Source organism: Macaca nemestrina, chromosome 1, assembly GCF_043159975.1.
Source record: "Macaca nemestrina isolate mMacNem1 chromosome 1, mMacNem.hap1, whole genome shotgun sequence".
NCBI classification, from domain to species: domain Eukaryota; kingdom Metazoa; phylum Chordata; class Mammalia; order Primates; family Cercopithecidae; genus Macaca; species Macaca nemestrina.
In genome coordinates, this window is record NC_092125.1 from 64,590,164 (window position 1) to 64,614,961 (window position 24,798).

At 45.0% G+C, this 24,798-nt stretch overlaps 1 protein-coding gene across 7 annotated transcripts in view; it reads left to right on the top strand.

Moving 5' to 3' along the window:
- Positions 1 to 24,798, top strand: part of LOC105484840 (SLIT-ROBO Rho GTPase activating protein 2) — a 250,229-nt gene that overhangs the window by 212,633 nt on the left and 12,798 nt on the right. For all 7 annotated transcript variants that reach the window (XM_011746880.3, XM_011746881.3, XM_071079235.1 and 4 more), the window contains exons 14-19: positions 3,401 to 3,461; positions 10,227 to 10,304; positions 11,235 to 11,369; positions 13,245 to 13,350; positions 19,289 to 19,513; positions 23,596 to 23,675. In XM_011746880.3, coding sequence (XP_011745182.1) covers positions 3,401 to 3,461; positions 10,227 to 10,304; positions 11,235 to 11,369; positions 13,245 to 13,350; positions 19,289 to 19,513; positions 23,596 to 23,675 — 685 coding nt within the window. The remainder of the gene's footprint in view (positions 1 to 3,400; positions 3,462 to 10,226; positions 10,305 to 11,234; positions 11,370 to 13,244; positions 13,351 to 19,288; positions 19,514 to 23,595; positions 23,676 to 24,798) is intronic.

The window sequence follows — 24,798 nt, forward strand, 5'->3', positions numbered from 1 at the left end:
CATGTGTATGTCTTCTTTTGAGAATGCCTATTCAAACCATTTGCCCATTTTTAAATCAGATAGTTTGTTTTTTTGCTATTGAGTTGTTTGAGTTCCTTATATATTCTGGTTATTAATCCCTTATCAGATGGATAGTTTGCAAATATTTTCTCCCATTCTTTAGGTTGTCTCTTCACTCTGTTAATCATTTCCTTTACTATGCAAAAGCTTTGTAGCTTGAGATAATCCCATTTGTCTATTTTTGCTTTTGTTGCCTATGCTTTTGAGGTCTTACTCAAAAAATCTTTGCTCAGACCAGTATCCTTGAAGCATTGCCCCAGTGGTTTTTTTTAGTCATTTCATAGTTCAGGTCTTACATTTAAGTCTTTAATCCATTTTGATTTGTTTTTCTTTTTTTTTTTTTTTTTTTTGAGACGGAGTCTCGCTCTGTCGCCCAGGCTGGAGTGCAGTGGCCAGATCTCAGCTCACTGCAAGCTCCGCCTCCCGGGTTCCCGCCATTCTCCTGCCTCAGCCTCCCGAGTAGCTGGGACCACAGGCGCCGCCACCTCGCCCGGCTAATTTTTTGTGTTTTTAGTAGAGACGGGGTTTCGCCGTGTTAGCCAGGATGGTCTCGATCTCCTGACCTTGTGATCCGCCCGTCTCGGCCTCCCAAAGTGCTGGGATTACAGGCTTGAGCCACCGCGCCCGGCCTGATTTGTTTTTCTATATGGTGAGAGATAGGGCTCTAGTTTCATTCTTCTGCTGCTATTATGTATAAATGAGAAATGTAATAACAGAAGTCTGTAAACATAAAAAGACTTCCCCCAAATTGAGCTTTTTTTGGCATTTTTATAGTGGAACCCAGTTTCTTCCTTAGAATAAGGAAGAGAAGACAAGGATTCTTCCCCTGAGATCACGCTAGCCTAACTGGCCAGTCAGTGATGCTGACAAGAGGGCAGACGCTGGCTGCTATAGTTGGAAAGCTGGAGGAAACAGATGGGTTTAGGGGTCATGAAGATGAGCATTTGGGTCGCTGAGACCATCCTGACACCAGCTCCACCTTGGCATATACAGTACTCCCTTTGGCATCATCTCTGGTTCCCAGAAAGCTTGAGAGCTAGAGGCTAAGTCAGCTCTTCTCTCAGCCTGACTTCTTTGTGAGACCCAGCTGCTTGCCTAATAGTGGCCAAACCCTATGGCTACAGTAGCAAATTCAGAGCCAGGGGAGGGATCCACGCAAACCTGTCAAACAGGCAGAAGCTACACAGAGCCATCCCACTTGACAGTCCAGTCTCTGTCCTGAACATCTAAAGCCCTTTCTAGTGAAGTTCGGGCCCCTCTCCCTGATCTCTTTCTTCCTCACAGCTGAATTATTGTACATTCAGCTGCATTATAAAACCCTACTGGTTTAGGCCAGGTACCATGGTTCATACCTGTAATCCCAGCGCTTTGGGAGGCTAAGGCAGGAGGATTACTTGAGGCTAGGAGTTTGAGACCATCCTGGGCAACATAGCGAGACCCTCCCTCTGAAAAAATAAAAATGTGCTGGGTGTGGTGTGGGTACCTGTAGTTCCAGCTACTCAGGAGGCTGAGGCGGGAAGATCACTTGAGACTATTTGCTCAAGGTTACATTGAGCTATGATCACACCACTGCACTCCAGCCTAGGCTACAGAGGGAACCCCTGTCTCCAAAAATAATAAAATCGTTTAAAATATAAAATAAAACCCTACTAGTTTTGAGTAATACTTGGTATGTACACCTGGAATGTTTGCTGAACTGCTAGGGTGCAGTATGGGTAGTGGTAAAGTGTTAGGTCTCCGAGGGAGATTGCCTGGGTTTGAATCCTGGTTTTGCCACTTGCCAGCTATGTGACCACAGCAGCTACTTAACCTCACTAAGCCTTCATTTCTTCATTTTTCTTTTCTTTTTCTTTTTTGAGACAGGGTCCCGCTCTATCACCCAGGCTGGAGTGCAGTGGCTTCATCTTGGCTCACTGCAACCTCTGTCCTCTGGGATCAAGCAGTCCTCCCACCTCAGCCTCCCAAGTAGCTGGGACCACAGGTGTGCAACACCACGCCAGGCTATTTTTAGTAGAGACAGAGTCTGTTGCCCAGGCTGGTCTCACACTCCTGATCTCAAGTGATCTACTGGCCTCGGCCTCCCAAAGTGCTGGGATTACAGGTGTGAGCCACCGCACCTGGCCTCACTTTTTCATTTTAATGAGTATAATAATAATAATATGTACTCCATAGGATTGTTACCAGCACCAGTCCATCTAAAAGACTTAGTACATGGTCTCACACCTCTTTAAATTCCTCTATAAATGGTAGGCACTAATGTTCATGTGCTAATAGGAAATATTACTCTCCTTGCCTCCAGTCCCCTCCCCAGTCTGTAGAAGGCAAATTGAGGCCCAAAAAAGTTCAGTGACATGAGCCAGATTGTGAAGCAAAACAACAGAGCAAAGATTGACATCTGGGAGGCCTGCTTCTTTGCTTAGTACCTGTTAGTCCCCACTATTTAGAGGTAGTTTTTCTTTTCTTTCTTACCTTTATACCAAACAAACTGTCTTTCTGAAGCTCCCATTGGTTCATTCTGCTACCTTCAACTGAGAATAATTGAGCACCTCTTATGTGAGAGCATCATGGCCAACCCTGGACACCCAGGAATTGACATAGAATCTGCCCTTGTGAAGTTTGAGCTGTAGTGGTGACAAGTGCCAACAAATATTCACATCCACACATTGGAGTCACAGTCAGGGTTAAGGAGAATATGCCCCCAGCAGGAGCAGCTCAGGCAAAGCCACGAGGCAAAGGAGGACTTTGCAGAACAGAAACGTGGCCAGCATGACTGTAGCAGAAGCCAGGGGAAAGAACAAGCAGTGGAACTGGAGGCACAGGCAGGATTCCTGGCATGCAAGGCTGTGTAAGAGAGTAATGAGAGGTCTTTGAAAGAGTTTAAATAATTAAATGTGCACTTTTAAAGATTACCTAATCACTATGTGAAGGAAGAGAAATGCGGGTCAGAAGGTGGCAAGGATGGGAATTGAGGTATTGGTGGATTGAACTAGGTTGGTGGCAGTTGAGATAGAGAGAAGCAAATGGATTTGAGAGATATTTAGAAGGCAGACATGACAGAATGTATTGATTAATTAGGTGGTGGAGAAGGTGGTGAGAAACTGGTTTGGGATAAAAGATGATCAGTTTTATTTAGGACATGCTGACTTTAAGGCATCTGTGTAGCATTCTCTGTAGGTAGTTGTATTTTTGTGCTCTGGAACTTGGAGGACAGGCCAGGTGCTTCTTTGTAGACCGGCCACTGATCCACTAAGACAGTTCTGCACGATTTGGCCCATTTTCTCTGACCCTGGGCTATCCCTGTTTGAAGATTCTAATGTTGTGTTTCCCTTTGGCTTTTCAGGACTCCAGCCAGGCAATTCCTCTGGTGGTGGAAAGCTGTATCCGGTTTATCAGCAGACACGGTAAGCAGGATGACAGCCTTGTCCATATTTGTGCAAAGATTGGGAAGAACTTCCAGGAATTCTTTGTAGAGTAAGAATAGAGATTGACTTCCCATCCTGACATTCTCAGAAAAGGAATAAGTTCTTATTTGTCCACATAACTTTTGCGACCTCAGAATAGCCACACCTGGACATTGAAAGAAAGGCACCATGTATTTTGACGCAAAATGCCTCAGCCACTTATCACACAGCGTTTTTTTAGCTTGAGAGTAAGTTTGAAATTGCAGCTGTTATGTAAATACAGCTGCTATTACGTGGTAACAGTAGTTTCACCATTACTCACAGTCTTTGCAAGTGTGGGTATCTCCCACTGTCAGCCTGACCATTTTGTCACTTTCTGTACCAGACTAGTTTGAAAACATCTCCTTTCCCAATGTTGCAGTGATTCCTTATAATCAGTTTTTGTTCTGGTTTGGTCTTGCTGGATACAGCATGGCCAAGAGCTGAGTTAGTAGCTGGTCTTAAAGCTGTATCCAACTTTTGAGAATCTGCAGAGGCAGGCTGCTTCTCAACCTAGGTGAAATCATACTCTCTTCTACTTGGATGAAGCTGAATCTTATAAACACCATTCCCCACCAGCTACTGGTCTCATTGGATGGAATTTAGCGATGGAAATAATTGCCAGAGAATTGATTTCCCAAGGATTAGAGTGTTTAGAAAGGACAGAACTAGTGCTATGAAAATTTCTAGGAACTGGGCATCAGAAATTGTTTTTAGATGCTGTTCTTTCTGTGATAGGAAAAGGGGCAGAGTGACCTTTCTGGAGCTAAGGAGGTAGATAAAATATTGCTTGTCTAAATTCAGAGGCAGCTATTCTCTCTCCCTCTCCTTGCCTTTTTCTCTCCCTATAAACTGGGGCATTGCTCAGGTTCGTTTTTGGGATAGTAATTATTATAGCATGGTTACAATTGATCTCATTCTAATCAGCTATAATTTTTAAGTCTTATCCCTATTCATTTAAAGTAACAGCATTGTATATCAGTATTGAACAGTCAACAAATTTATCAAGTCCCTGATCAATGCTGGGTACCATGCATTGCCATGTAGGAAAGCAGAAACAGGAATAATATACTGTTCCTGTCTTTAAGTGGTTTTATTTTGCAGTTGGGAGAAATAAGTAAGCAAGTGATAAGTTAAATAAAAAGAGATAAGCTGTGGTAATTCAGAATAGGAGTATAAGAAATTTCACAAGATAGTAATGATTAATAGTCAAACAGTTTGCAAAGGTAAGTCCAAACTGAGTTCAGGGGAGGATGAATTATTTGTGCCTAAGAGACAATAGGAGAAAGAAAGTCTGAGCCACTGCTCATTCAGCATACATTCATTCATTCAACAAATACATATTGGTTGCTTATTATATCCCAACAAAAAGATCCTGCCTTCATGAACCTTACATTTCACTGACAGGTGGATAAGCAAATGACCAATTGATCAGCCAGTAAATACAATATGTCAGGTATTGGTGAATGTCTTGAAGATAAGTAAAGCAAGGTGAGGGGATGGAGAAGGAAGAGGGGACACTGTTTGAAGCTGGTTCAGAGAAAAGACTTCTGCTAAAGTGACATTAGGGCAGAGTTGTGAGGGAGTAAGCCTTGTGGTATCTGGGGAAGAGTATCTTGGGGAGCGGGAACAAGTGCAGAGAACCTTGCCACATGCAGGAAGCCAGCGTAACTGGAGCAGAGTGAGTGAAGAAGAAAGCGGCAGGAGATGAAGCTGGAAGCCAGACTCTTAGGGCTTAATGTGCTAGGATTGGATTTTATTCTGAGGGAGATGGGAAGCCACTGGAGAATTTTGAACAGGGAGTCATCTTTTTAAAGGATCCTTGGCTGCTCTCTGGAGATAAGACTGTAAGAAGGAGACAGGAAGCAACTGCAGTAGCCTGAGGAAGACATAATGGTGGCCTAGACCAGGGTGTTAGCCGCGGTATTTGCTGAAAAGTGGACAGGTTCCAGATATTGTGGCGTGAATGTACCTGTTTCTACCCATTACAGGCACAGTGCATGAGGAGACAAAAATTTAGCACATTACTGTGGTGAGGCTCTGGGGAAACAGGCACATTTATATGTTGCTGATGGGAATGCAAACTGATACAACTCTTTTGGAAGGGAATTTGGCAGTATCTAACAAAACTTCATATGCACTTACGATCCAGCAGATTCTAGGAATTCTAGGAATTTACCGTGAAGTTACATCTCCAGCAATACAAAAATGCATGCACACAAGGTTATTTGTGACAGCATTGTTTGTAATTGCAAAATACTAGAAAGAACCTAAATGCCCATACATAGAGGAGTGGTTGAAAAAATTATGGGACATTCATTCAGTGGAGTACTATACAAGAATGGGGAAGATTTACATGAACTGATATGGAGAGATTCCCAGGATATGTTGTTAAGTGAAAAAAACAAAATGTGAAAGAGTCTGTATCGTGTAGAATACCACAGATGCTCCTCGGCCTCTGATGGGGTTACATACAGATAAACCCATAAAAAGTTGAAAATGTACTCAATATACCTAACCTAGGGAACATCAGAGCTTAGCCTAGCCTGCCTTAAGTATACTCAGAACACTTACATTGGCCTACAGTTGTGCAAAATCATCTGGCAACACTATATACTGTAGAGTACATGTTGTTTACCTTGGTAATCACGTGGCTGACTGGGAGCTGTGGCTCTCTGTTGCTGCCCAGCATTATAAGAGAATATCATACTACATTTTGCTAGCCCAAGAGAAGATCAACACTGGAAGTATTTCTCCTGAATGCGTATCATTTTTGTACCATCATAAAGTCAAGAAATCGTAAGTCAAACTATTATAAGTCAGGGACTATACATATAGATATTCTTTTGCATTTCATTACCTTTTATGTAAGAGAGAAGAAGATATAAGAATATCCATGTATCTTCTCATTTCTGCAAAAAGAAATGCAGGAAGGATGAATCTAGGAACTAATATTTAATTGGCTACCTATAGGGGATGGATAGAAAAGAGGTGAAAAGAATGGGGCAATGGGAAATGGTAAGGAGTGGCGTTTCTCTTACCTTAGTGTAGTTTTGACTTTTAGAACAATGTTAGTGTTTCCTGTACTCAAAAGATAAATAAGCCGGGCGCAGTGGCTCACACCTGTAATCCAGGCACGTTGAGAGGCTGAGGTGGGCAGATCACTTGAGGCCAGGAGTTTAAGACCAGCCTGGCCAACATGGCGAAACCCTGTCTCTACTAAAAATACAAAAATATTAGCTGGGTGTGGTGTTGGGCACCTGTAATCCCATCTACTCGGGAGGCTGAGGCCCGAGAATCACTCAAACCCAGGAGGTGGAGGTTGTGATGAGATCACGCCACTGCTCTCCAGCCTGAGTGATAGGGTAAGACCCTGTCTCAAATAAATAAATAAATAAATAAAGGCAGTGTGTGGGTACAAGCCAAAATGGAATGCAGACAGTAACATATAAACCTAACTGTATTACAAGTGAATAACATAACCACAATGAAGAGAATAAGGAAAAAAATAACCTAAGTAATTTGTCTTGACTATAATATAAATCTAAAGATAAAAAGATCTCTAAACAAATATTTTACAGTAATTAGTAGTTTTTTTATCACACAGATATGGATTAGCAATTCTAAAAGTATTTTATATATATTCTAGGATCAAGCAAATAAATATATTGTGGATTTTTAAAAAATTGAGCACATAGTAGCTGCTCAAAAAACATCTGTTCCACTAAATTGATTTTTCCCAAATAGGGACCTAAGGTATTCATGAACTCCCTAAAAAACCACGGTAAAAATTTTTGTGTGTAGGCATTTAATGAGGGTAGAGCTCATAACCTGTGTCAGTCTTGAAAGAGTCTGTGGCCCACTGAATGCTGGGGATTTTCACATCCTAACTATCCTCAAATCCCTTGGGAGGTAGACATTATAGTCCCCATTATATAGATGAGAAAGCTCAGTGGTGGGTGAGGGTGATTCAGGAAGGCTTAAAGGAAGAGAACGGATTTGAGGAACAATTGAAACTGAATCATGATGGGGAAAAAAAAACATTTTCATGAGGAAGGGAGCAACGTAACGTGAACATGAGATGGCTGCTATAGAAATCATTTCAGGAATTCTCCAGGAGAACAACTTTTGGCAGTGGTTGGATTCCGTGCACAATGGAAGGTTTTGTGCCATTTCCAAATAACTTATCCAAGTCTGATGAGTTTTATACTTTCATGTTCGTGTGAACTGAGAAAAAATTTGAAAGATCATGGATGTGTCACTTTGGTTATGCAAGGATTCACCTGCAGTATAATAAAAAGCCAACTGGTTTTTCTCTTTACTTTCTGGAAACCAGCCACTTATTAATGTTTCTGCTTCCAGAATCTAGAGATTCTGTCTGTTGAGCAAGAACACATAGTAGTCCCTCCAAAACATAAGTTCTCAAGAGGAAACAGAGACCAGACCTAAAGAGAGCTCCGTGTGTTCCAGGCCTGCTGCCTGATTTCCAATGAGCTCTCCTCTCATTTCTTCTTGTCCTGGACCCCCAGGCCAAGGCTACTTTTCCTTGGTGTTCTAACCTACCAAAAAGTAACAAGATGATGACACTGTTTCAGGAATTTGTGCAATGGCTTCACCAACTAGAACATAGTGAGTAGCCCGGTTTCCGAGATGACATTTGCTTATACCATGTTGTGACGTGTGGCTGTTTCTCTCAAAGCACTTGTTGTTTACATACTATATTTAAACAACATTATCTGGCTTTTACATCGCATTTGTAACTAGTATTATAGTCCTATTACACTGGTACTAATGAGGTTTCAACGTTGCCTGCCACTCTGTGAGGAATATTCTGGAGATTCCTTTACAGGAGCAGACAACTTAAGGCCTATTACAAGCCAGGTGACTACATTTCCTCTGCTTACTTCTTAATGTTGTTTCAGTTGGATTCAGAATCTGTCCTGGCCTATGTGGTTTACCTCCAGAGGTCTAGCTGATAGAATTCATCTGCTTTAGAGATAAAAGCAGATGAGGCACAAGAGGGTTTCTTCAGTTAAGAAACCCTCTAACGGTGGGCAAAATGGAGCATTAGTCTATTTTGTTTTCCTAAAATAAAACTTGAGATTTCTCCAGCATGTCAAGGTTTTTGAAGGATTGTGCCATAACAGAGGGATTTTTGACAAAATGCTTAAGATTGAGACCCAGGGATCCTGAGAAAAGCTGAGCGGTCCTGATGCAATCAGAGATGCTAGTCTAGTCCAACCCCTGGGGCTGGCACTGATGACACACTTGCTGGATTTCTCACCGGTTTTGCAGTTGTGTGTGTGGTGCTGTCTGTAAGTCATGTCCATGCTCAGACTGACCAATGTGGTTCCCAACCTCTGCACTTGCACTCCGATAGGCTCCACAAGCCTGGTGTTGAAGACTGAGTATGATTGCAGCCACAAGGCCTGAGTTTGAGTCCTGGCCCTGATTCTTACTTCCTGTATAACTTAAGGCTGGCTGTCACTCATCAGTCTCCTCATCCAGAGAATGAGATTGTTGCCAACCTTTACCTTGTTGTGACATTATTATTGTGAGCACCAAGTAATTTGTTTGTGTGAAAGCATTGATTAGCAGCAGTTACTATGCCAGCATTTTTTTTTCATGATTTGTTTTTCTCCTCTAACAAAACCAAGAAGTTCTTGTGCACATTATCGTAGTATAACATTCATGCATGTTTGTCTTTAGAGTAAAGCTGTAGTCAGGAACCAGTGCCTAGCACAATGTCTGGCAATACTATCCGTTGACTGATCACTTAATAGCAAGCTTGTTCAACCTGTGGCCCATGGGCTGCAGCACAAATTCGTAAACTTTCTTATAATATTACAGGATTTTGGGGGGATTTTTTCTTTCTCATCAGCTATCATTATTTTCTCTGTGGCCCAAGACAGTTTTTCTTCCAATGTGGTCCAGGGAAGCCAAAAGATTGGACATTCCTGACTTATAGTTTCATGTCCACTCTTTTTCGTAAGTATTGAAAGCATTGCCCCCTTGAACAATCAAACCATGTTAAAACAGCTAAAGCAATATTATAATCTCAGACCTTATGAAACTCCTGATGAGAACTAATGCCTTGACCCATTTCCCATTCTTTTTTTTTTTTTTTCTTTGATATAGGGTCCACTCTGTCATGCAGGCTGGAGGGCAGTGTATGATCATAGCTCATTGTAGCCTCTAACTGCCAAGTTCAAGTGAACCTCCTACCTCAGCCTCTTGAGTAGCTGGGACTACAGGCATGCTACAAGTACTGTGCCTGGCTACTTTCAAACATTTTTTAGAGACAGGGTCTCATTATGTTGCCCAGGCTGGCCTCAAACTCGCGGCCTCAAGCAGTCCTCCTGCCTCAGCTTCCTGAGTATATTTTTCTATTCTTGACCCTAGATGATTTTTAAAAAGTACCAATGGGTCACTTCCTTGCTTTACAGATGGGAACAGAGAGGCAAAGACAAGGAAAGGAATCTGCCTCATAGTCGCCCTGGAGTCAGAGGAGTCTCTAACTTGGTGCTTTCTAATGAAAACGAATGCCTAGAAATTATTCCAGTGACTTTTCCAACATCCTTGCACGTGTTTTTCTCCTTTGGCCTAAAGAAGAGAGACAGCGTGCTTAAACACACACTGGTTGGGGGAGACAGGTATTCAGCTAAGCTTGCCACTGTGCTTGTGAATTTGCTTTTTCTTCTTGATCACTTTTCTGTGTATCGCCAGGACTACAGCATGAAGGAATTTTCCGGGTGTCAGGATCCCAGGTGGAAGTGAATGACATCAAAAACGCCTTTGAGAGAGGTAAGGAAACAGTCTTGAAGATAAAACCAAATATTTGCCAGCCCCCTGGGGTATTGGCTCCACCCTTTCTTCCCTAAGAGGTTCCCAGAGGTCAGGAAGCCAGCTTACCTGTCTCTTCAGAGGGTACCTGCTCTCTTGTACACATTCCCCTGTAGATATGCAGGGAAATACCAGGGCACATCCCAGTTTCCTTCTTCCTTCACAGCCCTACCCATCCTGCCTCTTTCATGCCGATGATCTGCCAAAACCCAAGAAGTTAACTATGATATCTGGGCGGTTTATGGCTTCATCTGGAACCCTTGGTGGCAGTTAATATCAAGGCTAATGCGCTTGTTCATTGTAGCCCATTTATTATTTTGTGGGCTATTAAGGTAATGGGCAAGCTTTGGCAATTTCCGTCACTGTAATGGATATATATAGTTTCAATTTGAGGTTGGCCCTATCATTAAATCTAATTACATCTGATATGAAATTTTCCATGGGGAGCTCTGGCATGATTGTTCTGTAAGTAGGTGTTCTTGTTTGCAGGCCAGGAGACATGAGAGCCAGTCTCAGGAGCTGGCCTCCTTGGCCTCATTTTTCTCCCCTCAGGAGCTCAGTCCCAGCCTGGTTTCATGATTCTTGTGAGAGACAGTTGCTGTGTCCCATCCTCAGCCCATAGGGACCATGTCCCTGAGCCAGGCTGGCACAAGAGAGTTTATATTGATGGACTCGTCTGCCGTGCTTTCGTCCTGGAGCCCCTGAAATGGAACAGTCTTTGCTTTATCTGTTCCCTGGTCTGTCCCACTCATGGCCACCATGCTGAGCAGAAAGCTGATGGATTGGGACCAGGACATACATGGTTCACCCCCTCCCCACCGCCTCTGTTCGTCCTGTGTGTTTTTGCCTCTCTCACTCTCTTTCCTTTTTGCGGGGGTTGCTTATCCTCAGGAGAGGACCCCCTGGCCGGGGACCAGAACGACCATGACATGGATTCCATAGCTGGTGTCCTGAAGCTTTACTTCCGGGGGCTGGAACACCCTCTCTTCCCCAAGGACATCTTTCATGACCTGATGGCCTGCGTCAGTAAGTACGATTCTGGCTTCAGATTGGCTTCTGGGGCACAGCACCGGTAGCAGGAGATAAAAAGTTTCCACAGGGTCTGTGTGTTCTCATAAGCTTTTCAATAAAGTTTTTCTTTTCCCCAGTGAAATTTCTCCTCATCCTCACTCCTTCATCCCCTGGTGGGAGGGGAGCGAGGAAAGACTTTTCAGTAAGAATCTAGGACCCTCAAGTCAGGACTCCTGGCTTTTTTTTTTTTCTTCTGATTCATCTCTGGGCTTTATCTTCTTTTAGTAAAGTACCTTTACTTTCAATTATGTATTTGAAGCTTATACATCAGTGCTTGTGCTTTTCATGGTACAAGGGGGAAAAGCATAAGCGTTGCAAATATTTCATGCTTGTTGCATTAAACAAGACGTGGCTTACCTGCTAAATGTATTAATATGTGTTCTAGGAACAAAAGCCCTCTGCACATTTAAAAGTAGTAATAGGATATTTTCCCAAAGAGAAAGATATATTCTCTGCTTTATCCTCTTAGGAGTTCTCTGCCTCTAACTCTAAAATTTGGGTCTTGAAAAGCTATTCCTAGCCATTTGGTTTAGCTTGTGGTACTGGAACACCCTCTCATTTGTTTGCCAGGGAAAACAATCAATGGAAACTTGGATTAATACAGGTCAGCCTGGAAGCAGGCCCTGTCTGAGTGATGGCTGCAGAGGCTGGAGGGAGTGGTGCCTTTGAATGGAGAAAAGATCCTTCTTCCTAGGTTGACCAGATCTTCATACCTACTGAGTTTCCAGTTTCACTCAGTATCTGCCCTGAGTACTTGTCCCTCTCTGTTATCCTGAGAAATTTCCAGGGCATTTGGGAAGCTGGCTTTCTGGTTGGTTTGTTGACTTCTGTTTATGGGTGTCTAGTGGAAGTGAGTTATGTGGGTGATTAAGAATGTGATTCCCTTGGGTCATGTCTTTGTGTCTTTTTCGACTGGGCCTAGGTGAAGTATCTTAAGCTGAACTGGGATTGCCAAGATAGTAAAGATAGTTCAAGATCCCTTGGCTGCCCAGTTCTTCCCTGGAGATACACTCTTCCTCCTAATCCAGTACTTCCCATCTCTTTTTCATATAAAGGCACCCATAGAAAATGGCAGTGTTTACATGGCACACTGTGGAAGTGAGAGGCTGCCTATGATGGAGGACCTGTAATTGACCTGTAATTAACCTCTCCACAGCGCAAGAAAGCCTTTCAGGTCTCCTTCCCCATATCACTACAAACCCAGGGGCCTGATACCTCTTGCCTCAGACCACTTTTTACTCATTTGTAATGCAGATAAGGGAGGGGGAAGATAAGCCACACTTGTCAGAGGATGAGATGGCACGTGTGGAGTGAGCAGGACAGGACTTGCACAGCCTGTCTTCCCACCAAGATGTAGGCCCTCTGAGGCTTTGTGTTGAGCAGTTATAGCAGGTTAGCGGCAGCTCTCTCTCTGTGGTTGTTTGAATAAGAGGGTGGTAGATGCTGTGGGGAACATTTCTAACCCCATTCCCTGTGCCCAAATCCAAATCCAAACTTGTTATTAATAACAAAATTACAACAACCCTAGTTCAGTTTAATTTTAATAATGTGTAATAATGAGTTTGGATTTGGATTTGGCATAGTTCCCCGTGCCCAAGAAGTATACACTACATCCTGCAATGGCAAATGCCTAGAGCCCAGCAAGTGCCCTCTTCTAACAGCCCTACCCCAAGGAGCAACAGGGATGACTTCCTGTCACTGCACCAGTGCTGTGTGTGGGCTTGATCTGATGCTGTCCGTGTTGCCCCTGCTGGTAGTAGGTACTTCTGATCATTACTTCCTGGGATCCCAGTCATAGTGGAGGATAACACATGGCTTTCTTCTTTTCAGCAATGGACAACCTGCAGGAGAGAGCTCTGCACATCCGGAAAGTCCTGCTGGTCCTGCCCAAAACCACTCTGATCATCATGAGATACCTCTTTGCCTTCCTCAATCAGTGAGTAACCTTCCCAGTGAACAGCCGGATCAGGCTTTGGCTTGGGCTACTGGAAGTTCCTCTATGGACCTATGCCTATTCACCCAACCCAACAAAATATTTATTGAGCACCTACTGTGTGCTAGCCACAGTGCTAGACTTATTTAATACATTGTTAAATAAAAGATGAAAGCCTTGATGTCATTTAGCTCCTGTTCCAGGGAAGGAAACAGACAATAACAGATATATCAGGTGGAATAAGTGCTTAGAAGAAAAATAAAAAAGAGTAAAGAAACGGGGGAGAGTGCAGGGGTCTGAATGAAAGGAGGGAGAAGCACTGTAGTTGAGGTGGACAGCAGAGACCTGTCTGAGAAGACAGTGTACAAGCAGCAACCCAGAGGAGGGGAAAGTGTGCCATGGGGCCATTTAAAACCCCAGAGTCATGGTAGTAGCAAGTTTGGATTTAGATTTGGGAAGCAATTAGAATTTTTTTTTTTTTTTTTTTAAGACAAAGTCTCGCTCCATCTCCAGACTGGAGTACAGTAGAGCGATCTTGGCTCGCTGCAACCTCCGCCTCTTGGGTTCAAGCGATTCTGCCTCAGCCTCCTGAGTAGCTGGGACCACAGGCGTGTGCCACCATGCCCAGCTAACTTTTGTATTTTTAGTAGACACGGGGTTTCACCATGTTGGCCAGGATGGTCTTGATCTCTTGACCTCGTGATCCACCCACCTCAGCCTCCCAAAGTGCTGGGATTACAGGCATGAGCCACCATGCCTGGCATGTTATTACCTGATTTGTGTATTTTATTTTTTTTTAACCTGCCAACTGCTTTGTGGAGAAGTTACTGGAAAGGGTCGTGAAGAGAAACAGGGAGACCCTATTCCGAGGTTACCGTCTGGTCTGGCCAGAGGTGTTAGTGGCTTAGTCTGGAGACTAGTGAAAACGGGTCAGGTTTGTGATACATTTTGAGCATAGCATTAACAGGATTTGCCCATGGATTATACATAGAATATGAAGAGAGAAATCCTAAATTGTTGGCATGAGCGACAGGGACATAGGGAGGTTGTTTATGGAGTTGGAGAAGACAAGGTGTGGAGAAAGGGATCAAGACAATGTGTTGATGTGGTAATGGTCATTTGAGGCACTTGTGAGATGTCCAAATGGAGATTTTGAACAATTGGACCTAGGAATCCAACCCTAAGGGAGAAACCAGGAGTGGAGCTGCCAATGCGGGAGTTACCCAGGGAACAGATGTGGCTACAACAAAGGTCTGAGGAGCAGAGGGACGGTGGGCATGGATGGGGCATTTCTTGTCCAAGCAGCATGTCCTTGTGTGAAGCAAGCTTTGGAGTCCCCACCTGACAGGAAAGGCACCAAGCAAGGACGTGATTCTTCCCCTCTGAGGCACCTCTGTCTTTTCACTTTGCTTTTGCTGCAGTTTGGCCCTCAACAGCCTAGACCAAAGGTTATACATGGGCACCCTGAGAGCCAGATAAAGCCAAAAATGTGTTCCCTTCAGGTGTCTATTGTGTCTTGAAAACAATGAAATCGTGCTTACATTTGGGGAAATTTCACTTTTTAAAGACACAGATTTCTAACTTCTTTTGAAAAATTATTAGATCTGGCGATACCGACTCTGCAGTCCCTGGTGGCAGCAATTCCCTGTGGAGTAAGGGCTGTGCCACCTCGATGGGGCAGGCACTCCCCAGTTCACCACAACCCCCAGCCCTCCCCGTTGCCCCCCAGTCCCAAGGCTGAATTCAGTTGCTATTTATCATCACTCTTGCTTTGTGGTTTTCATAGAGAACAAAAATGTTTCTCTGGATCCATGAATCTATCAAAGTGGGGGAAACAAAAGGTAAACCAAGGAGCCAAGGTGTTTTCGCATATATTTCTTTGTGAAAATGAAGAGCCTTCCTACAAAGTTAGTCTCTGCTTAAAAGGAGTACAACTTTAGAGACCATTTCATAAGTGTCAGCTTGCTTCCAAGTTCGTGGTCAACCTGGCCTTCTAGGTATTTGGGTTAGTGGCCCCAGCTTGAGACCTTTTCTGGGGCACCCACACTATCATGTAGCCCCCTTGCTGGCCCTGCAGAGCTACAGAGGGTCCTTGTTCCCCAGCATCTCTTCGACGTGGTTGTGTCTGCTCCATTCATCGGCCAGGCCCCGACTCAGCACCACCACTGCCTTTGGATTGAACACCCCAGTGAGTCACACAGCGTGTTCATGTGCAGCCTGGAAACTCTGCTAATTACTTTCGAGTTAGTCCCTTCAAGGCTACCAGTCATTGTCTCCCCTCGGAGACCAATACCTGCCCTCAACATGAGCCTAGTCTGTGCCCCTAGAGCGAGGAGCATGAGCTAGGTGAGCAAATGGTGATGAGGGGAAAACAGGGAGGGCTGGGGGACTGTGTGTGAAAGTACAATGGGGAGAAACAATAGAATAAGCATCCATGCAGAGTTGCTGCTTTCAGAGATGGCAGTCACTATTGAAGACAGCATAGGAATTGCACCAATTCAAATTAATTCATTTTGTTTTGCTTTTATTGGGGTTTTTTCCTGATTGAAACGAGATCGATTTGCTCATCAAAGTGTTAACATTTAAAAAATGGAGCATTAATAATGAAAGTGTTTTCTAAAATAATAAATAGAATGCAGGACACAAATGATAAAGCAGACCACCTCCACAGGAAGACAACAGCCGACAGGTGTGCACTTCCGGACAGAGATAGCAGTAATTGGCAGGTAGCTCCCGATGCAGACTCTGCCTGATGGCCCAGACCATCAGGACCCTTTTTCTTCATTGCTGTGAGTCCTGGATGTATGTGTACTTTATTTCTGGCTATGGTTTGTTCTTGGATTGGACACAACACTGTCAATCTCAAGGAACCAAAAAAACTAATATCTCAGTTTCTGTGGGTCTGGAATCCAAGTATAGCTTAGCAGGGGCCCTCTGGAGAGGTAATTGCATATCATAAAAGAGTTAAAAATCCAGAACAGTGCATGCTAAAAAGTAAGTTTCCCACACTAATCCTGGTGCCCCCAAAAAGCCTCTGTTCCTAACCACAATGCTGAACCTTTTTATGAAGCATAAAAGATGACTTCAAATCAATTAGGAGAATTCACTAATAATATGAACTGAAACTGTAGAAATACAGTAGAACTCTTTGAGGACATAACATGAGTGGATATAAGTCGACACCAAAAATTTTAAAGCAGGGAGTTGTTACTAATGTTATCCATTTTAGATATTTATTTTTGTTGTTGTTGTTTGTTTGTTTTTGAGATGGAGTTTTGCTCTTGTCCCCCAAGCTGGAGTGCAATGGCGCAATCTCTGCTCATGGCAACCTCTGCCTCCCGGGTTCAAGCAATTCTCCTGCCTCAGTCTCCTGAGTAGCTGGGATTACGGGCACACACCACCAAGCCCGACTAATTTTTTTGTATTTTTAGTAGAAACAGGGTTTCTCCATGTTGGCCAACCTGGTCTCAAACTCCTGACCCCAGATGATCCACCTGCCTCGGCCTCCCAAAGTGCTGGGATTACAGGCGTGAGCCTGTAATTACACCATGCCTGGCCTAGATATTTCTTTAAAAATAAAAATCCAGTTTTTTATACTCTTACACTAGACACAGCCTGCAGGGACTTCAAAGATTATTAACACCATGACATTTTACACAAAACTGTGTGCATTTATATGTGCACATATATGAATTTTTCTGGGGAGAGAATCCCTAGTTTTTGTCAAGTTATTGAAGGAACTTGTGTCCCCTAAATAGTTAAGAACCATTGCTTTAGGCCGGGCGCAGTAGCTCACACCTGTAATCCCAGCACGTTGGGAGTTCAAGGTGGGTGGATCACCTGAGGTCAGGAGTTTGAGACCAGCCTGGCCAACATGGCGAAACCCTCTCTCTACTAAAAATACAAAAATTAGCCAGGTGCAGTGGCACACGCTGAGGCAGGAGAATCACTTGAACCTGGGAGTCGGAGGCTGCAGTGAGCCAAGATCGTGCCACCGCACTCCAGCCTGGCGACAGAGTGAGACTCTGTCTCAAAAAAAAAAAAAAAAAAAAAAAAAAAATCCCACTGCTTCAGCCCCTAAACTTAGAACCACTGTATATTGGAAAAGAAAAATGGATTTTGGTCTATATTTTGATGGGAGTAAGAAAATAGACCTAGATTCATGAGATCACAGTCCACGAAGATGTGTCTCCTCTTCAAGCTCCTGGTCATTGTAGCCACCTATGAATTGAACAGTCCTTACCTTAGCAGGCTTCCCAACATTTTTCATCTTTCACAGAGCTTTGACTCAGGACTCTCAGGACTAGAGTTTGTTTCCCTTTGACCACCAGGCTTCCCAGACACTACTGGTTTTCTTTTATGTTACCAAAACATTGTCAGATCACTCTAAAGGATCAAGGCCTTCCTCCTCTTTGTCCCTCCATGACACCAGGAACTGGCCAGGCTTGGATTAGCTACAGCTTAAGACTGTGGCACCTCACGCCTCAGTTGTGCGCACTGAGGTTACCAAGGTAATTATTGCTCCTGTCTCTCCCCAGTTTTAATTTGACTAGGAAATAGACTTAGAAACTTCCCCCAGTCTTTTCTAAATCTCTGCTCTCTTTGAACTCAGGATCCAGGGAAGGATTATACACTTTTAAGAACTCCTGTGAAGCAGTCCAATGAAATTTGTAACCTCCCCCATTGCTGGCCTCTCCTGCATTTGATTCTAGGCCCTAGAAACAGTGATTCCCAACCCTTTCTTCCCATCACGTCCATAATACCACTCTTCAAGTCCTTCAGTGATTCACAAATGGACAGGGGCTACATCTCCAGGAGGGGAGAGAACCATTGAGTCAGAGGAAATGGACTTTGTAATGTGAGACTGGATGAGGGGTACACTACAGAAACAAACTCTGCAATCAGTTCTGAAGAACAGCTACTCAGATGGAGACAGCTGAGTCTCAGGCCTCTAGTTTCCCAACAGAGGACCTTTGGTTCCTTCTCAGAATCAAATCCTGCCGATGCCCATACGGGAGACTCCTCAGCAGAGCTCACAACTCTGCAGACTGTGTTGGGGAGGTATCCAGAGCTGGCCCAGCCCTCAATGCCTGGATGGGCAAGACCCAATGGGACTCATCAGGTGCAATGGCTCATTGAAGACCTTGGGTCCTTGGCCAAGGTTGGAGGTGTGGCTGGAACAGCTGCTGGCTGAGAAGGGGAGAGTTCCCAGAATAAATAAATACCCGAGAATGAAGTCAGCCTGCATCCAGAGGAAGCCCAAGCAGAAGCCAAATGGCATGCTGACCTTTTCCTGAATAAATCCTGAATGTAATAATATAGAAGGAGATTATGAACATGAAAAACAGTTGCATTCGCTGTTCTAGGAAGAAATTCACTGGCTTGGTGGAATACAACAGCTAATCAGTTGGCTATTTTTTAGTAAGTCTAGAGGCTAGAAGGGAATATCCCTAATAATTTGATTATTTTGTTATGCAAGAAGGTACACAATGCACAGTGCCTGTGCCTCTGACCATATCTTTAGCAGGGCAGCCTGAGGGTCTCTATCTGCCCTGGCAGCTTAGTGTGTTGGTGTGTAGGAGCCATATTCAGCTCTGCAGAGTGACATGTTCTCAAGGTCATGTGGCTTTTTGTAGATAAGATCTGAAGATAGGGATGAGGATGGGGTGGTAAGTAGAGTTTGAAATGGGAGCTGGAAAGAGAGAATGGGTCAGAGCTGCAAATTAGCTACCTCTAGTTTGCTTTTCCTGAACTCCTGAATGACCATTCTGGTGGTTACTCTTCTCCCCAGCTTACTTTCTGGAAAGCCTCTGACACCCAGAAAGGCAGGTGGCAATTTGTGGACCTTCTGCTTTTGCTCTTGGCAGCGCCTCCTGTGATTGTGTTTTCTGGGCATTCATGCGAGAGCTTTCCAGCTTACCCCCTTTCCCTTCTCCTCCAGTTTATCACAGTTCAGTGAAGAGAACATGATGGACCCCTACAACCTCGCCATCTGCTTCGGGCCCTCGCTGATGTCAGTGCCGGAGGGCCACGACCAGGTGTCCTGCCAAGCCCACGTGAATGAGCTGATCAAAACCATCATCATCCAGCATGAGAACATCTTCCCAAGCCCCAGGGAGCTGGAGGGCCCTGTCTACAGCAGAGGAGGAAGCATGGAGGATTACTGGTAGGGGGCTTGGGACGGGAGGAGGGGAGGGATTCACTAGCACACACTGGCATGGGAGCCAGATGGCCACACGAAAACCAAAGGGAAACACCCAGATCCTCCCAACTCCTCACTCCCAGGCTGCCAGGGTCTGGGGATGGTATAGGCAGCCCCCACCTCGGCCCCACCCACAGACTAAATGCCACTTCTTGCCACCTCCCTTTTTGATGAGTTCTGAGTGGCAAGGGACTATTTTGAAAGATACTGACAACATTAATTGTGATACTAATCTCTAAGAAAGGACTTTTTATAAAGTTGCATCTTTATTAATCAACAGTGTCTCTTGGGCTTCTACTCTGCTCTGTATTGTGAGAAAAACCATCCTGGGTCCCAGGGAATTGCCTTCTTATTGGGAAGAGTTTAGATAAAAGGCATATATTCCTGACTGAGTTTGGTAAGCTGGCACTTCAGAATGATTTTAGAAATTTGTGAAGAGAAAGAAGGGTCAGCTTGTTTTTGGCAGGTTAGGGATGGTCCTCCCCTGAAGCAGCATTCCATTCTGTGGGGCCAGGTTTTCCATGACCTAGCTTCGGAACAGAGATCTAAAAGGAATCCCTGGGATATATCTTTGCTAGACCCCTCTGTTAGACAAAGAACAAATCACTGTTTCCATTTTATGGATGAAGTCGCTGCAACCCAGAAAGCCCAGTGACAGTATTTTAGGCCACTCTAGTGATGGGAATTTAACCCCAATCTCATCTCTTAGTACAGGATACAGTCCGTTACCTCATGCCACCTGCCATGGTACCATTTACAGTGTCATTTTTTTACTAAACACAAAGACAACTGCCTCTCTCTTTTAATCCCTAATGTCCCTACCTCCCCCCTCCTCCTCCCCCTCCCTTCTTCCCCTAAATAGTGTTTCAGCCTGAGCTGAAAGCACAAGCCAGCCCAAATCGGATTCCGTCTGAATTCAACATCTGGAACCAATTCGGCCAGCCCCATTGCTATCGACTGAGGTAGGGGAGGACAGGGGAGGTTGTTTACTTAATGAGAGGCCAATTGGGCCACACTTCTCCCTGACCCCCACAGAACATCCTCTTGCCCAAAGAGTGAAGAACGTGGCATTTGTGTTCTGTGAACATAGTAATATCAGTGACATCCCTGGGTTCATCCCTCTCTGCTGTACTGCAGATTTCAGTGTCTGGGTCCAAGCTGGAGGAACCTATGCTGGCCAGCTGGGAGAGAAAGCTTTTTGTCACCGACAGATGGTTGGTGGTGACTGGGGAGGTTGTTGGTCACTTTAGGTCTCAGCCTACTGGATGATGAGCTCCAGGGAGCTGTCCTTGTGCATGTGACTTAGAGCTTTGGTTTTTCCCCTTGCATGAGTGGTGGAAAGCTGTAGAATAGCATTTCCTTCCTTCTAAAATCAGGCAGAACCTCCGCCCTCACTTCTCAAACATCAAACCACTGCAGGCTGTGTTCCAGTGCCCAGGGCACAGAGATCCCTACAGCCCTGGCCCTGGCCCCTGAGTCCCAGCCCAGTGGGACAGAGTCCTGGAGGGGTGTGGCTCACGGGCACAGACAGGCGGGTGCCTTCCTCTAGTTTCCTCCAAGTTCTTCTCCCAACCTACCCACCTGTTTCTTGTGCACTCAACATTTATTAGCAGCCTCTGGAAAAACCACAGGATTAGTCAGGGAATATTACTACCACAGACTGGGTGGGAGGCCAGAAGCACCTGAGGAACAAGAGTCGGCGACCTTGGGTTGAGAGGGACCTGTGAAACCACTGGATTCACACCCACCTGGAAGGTTCATGGCCTCTCCTCTCCCTTCTTTGGGAAGTGAGAGAAGTGCCAGCCCTGGGAGCTAAGGCGGTGAAGGAGGTGAGTGAGGGTGGTAGAAGGGGAGATAGAGCACTGAGAAGAGAATGGAGAATGGTCAGGAGACCCAAACAGCCACGGAAAGGAGAGCACCAGGCCACATGGCCTCCCCACAGCTGTGGAGAGGAGAGACAAATCCATTTCACCACGCTTTCCGGTCCTGAAACTGGAACCCAGTTTTCTAGGACTACCTGTTGGGTGGCATGGTGGGCTGCTCCTGAGACCTCAGGTATTTTTGGGCCTGGGTGGGTGCACAAGGGCAAAGGCTGGGGATGAGGTGTGTTTCGAGAGAAGCATAGGATTTTAGGGCTAGAAGAGACCTCAGAAAGCATCCTCTTGCCTTTCTCATAAAGCAGTGGTTTTCCAAGTGAGGTCCCTGGACCAACAGCATCTGTGTCACAAAGGACTGGTTAGAAATGCACATTATTTGGCTCCACGAAGACCCAGGGACACAGAAACTCTGAGGGTGGGGCAGTGTTTTTTAACAAGCCTTCCATGGCTCCCTGAAGTTTAGAACTATTGCCTTACTGGCTGGCCATGTAAATAAACTTGAAGCCCTGAGGGAAGTTTGCCTTTGAACCTCTCCCCCGCCACCCCTAGCACCTCACGGGTTTCTAGAACATCACAAAATTCATCAGATTCATCAGATGGTTTTTAGCCCTAGAAAACAGTGAGAAATTGTGCCTACATTTTTTGACAAAGAGGAATCTCCATTTATATTCTTCTAGAATGTTCTCTGGAGCCTGGGAAACCTCCTTAGAAGTGACTTGCTCTACACAGGACGAGTTCTGAACTGGTCACCCAGTCTGTGAGGAACTTCCCAGGAGTGTAGGATCCATCTCATGGGGAAAGAGGCTGGAGGGTTCCAAGGTGGAAACTGTGCGGCCAGGCTGCCGGGCTGAATGGGTGATGGTGCTTTCACACAACTGCCTGGAAAGCCTCACCTGTTACTGCCTACTACCAGAGGAAGAACTTTAGAAATGAACAGTTTCTGTACTTTTCAGGAAGTAAGAACTTCCTGGTGCCCATCCTCATGAATTCTGAAGTCCACGAGCCAGGAGATCAGGAATAGAAATGACTTTCCTAGTAACCTGCCTATCCTTTCTCGATTCCTTACACTGGATTTTTTTTTTTTTTTTTTTTTAAAGACAAGATCTTGCTCTGTCACCCAGGCCAGAGTGCAGTGGCACGATCATGGCTCACTGCAGCCTCGACCTCCCAGACTCAAGCAATCCTCCCACCTCAGCCTCCAGAGTAGCTAGAACCACAGCATGCACACTGACTTTTTTTTTTTCTTCTTTTTTTGTAGAGACAGGATCTCACTAAGTTGCCCAGACTGGTCCCAAACTCCTAGACTCAAATGATCCTCCCAAAGTGGTGGGATTACAAGCGTGAGCCACTGTGCCTGACCTACCCTGAATGATTTTAAATTTCATGAATTATTTCAAGAACTTGACCCAGCTTCTATCCACTGCCCTCTAGTCCATAGCAAACTCCTGTCCTCTAGCCCACAGCAGATTCTTCCTCCCCTACTTTTGTTTCCCACCCACTCCTATGACTCGCCTTCCACTTTTTCACCAGTTCACAGTCTAAACTACAAAGCAACCTAGAGGCACCAACCAAAATGAGAAAGAAGGGAAGCAAGTACTATTTATTAAGCACCCGCTCTGTGCCAAACTTGTTACTAAATTACTTTATTAAGTCCTCACACAGCTGAGGATATAGATCATTATCTTCAGTTTATAGATGAAGCAGCTGAGGCTTAAGGGGATTAAGTAACTTGCCCAGGATCACACAGCTACCAAGTATCAGAGCTGGTTTTTGGATCCAGTTTTATCTGATGCCGAAGCCCAGTGTTTCCCTTCCACCCTGCTTCCCCCTTGAAAACCAGGAATGAATTCACGTAGAGAATCAGCCCTTGAGGAGTTGAGTTGTTCTCTATTTTCTAAAGAATTTAGCTTATACCTTCGAAAGGGCTTCCCTTTGTCTTGAGATATTCTAAGTTCCAAGTAGTCTCAAGTGGTTTTTGTAGCAGGAGCTAGACTGGAAAAACTCTAGAGCTTTGTATTTCATTATAAGCATTTGTCTATTGTGTGTAGTTAGAATATAGAGAGAGTAAGATGGATTCAGTGCCCTTGCGCCAGGGAGGCTGTATGAAGGGGAAGAGGAGAATTTTATAAGCAAATGTTAATGTCCCGGTCCCTCTTGCTTCTGTTGCAGTGATAGCCCTCATGGAGAGACTACCTCGGTTGAAGACTCAACCCAGGATGTGACTGCAGAGCACCACACGAGTGATGACGGTACGAGGCCCTGCTTCCTGGTCAGTGGGGATGCCAGGGGTGAAGCAGAAGGAAGTGATTATATATCCTGTGCATCTAATGAACCTGTATGCCCAGTGGTCCCCTGAGGACAGGCAGTGAGCTCCCTGTCTCAATTTCATTCTCTTCCTTCCTTGGAGAGATAGCCCACCTTCTCAAATAGAATTGCTCTGTATTAAACCAGAGGTGAAGAACTAGGCCTTCCATAGCCCTTCAGCCTTCTTGCCCCACCTCCCAGCTCCTTGTCTGGCCTGAGTGCAGCATGATGTTGGTACCTTATAGCCTAGACTCCTGCCAGACAGCAGGAGAACAAAGTGAAGGAAATTTCATTTGAAAAACAGTAAGCAATTGGGTGTGGTGGCTCACGCCTGTAATCCCAACACTGGAAGGCCCAGGAGGGAGGATCACTTGAGTTCAAGAATTCAAGACCAGCCTGGGCAACATAGCCAGACCCTGTCTCTTAAAAAAAAAAAAAATAGTCTGGCATGGTGGTATGCAGCATCCCTGTAGTGCCAGCTACTTGGGAGGCTGATGTAGGAAGATCCCTTAAGCCCAGGAGTTCAAGGCTGCAACAGGCTATGATTGTGCTACAGTATTCCAGCCTGGGTGAGACAGTGAGACCCTGTCTCAAAAAAAAAAAAAAAAAGAAACAGTAAGCCTGGGGTGTGAAATAGCAGAGCTGAGTGCCCTGAACCCAACAGAAGCAAGCCAGAGAGAGTGGGAATGAGGATGTAGAAACCACATGCTTTCACACCTACCGACTGGAAAAACTGACCCTTTTCAAAGTACAGACATGCGAGTGCCGAGCAGCCTGGTGGGCGTGCATCAAGGGGAGGAATGCTCAGCTGTCATCCTCAGGCCCCTCAGCAGTGCCCATGCTTTGTGAGGGTCTGTCCAGCCAGCACATTTCCCCTGCTTCCAACAGCTCCACACCTCCATTTCTGGATCACATGGGCTCTGGAAGTCTCAGCAGCTGACAAGGGGCCTCAGAATTTTCTGGGCACAAGAATGAAATGGCACAGTCTGTGGAGCTTTCCCTGTTCCTGCCTTGCTGGGAATTCTGCAATTCTTGGCCAGCTTTTAAAGGAGAAAAAAAAATAGGACT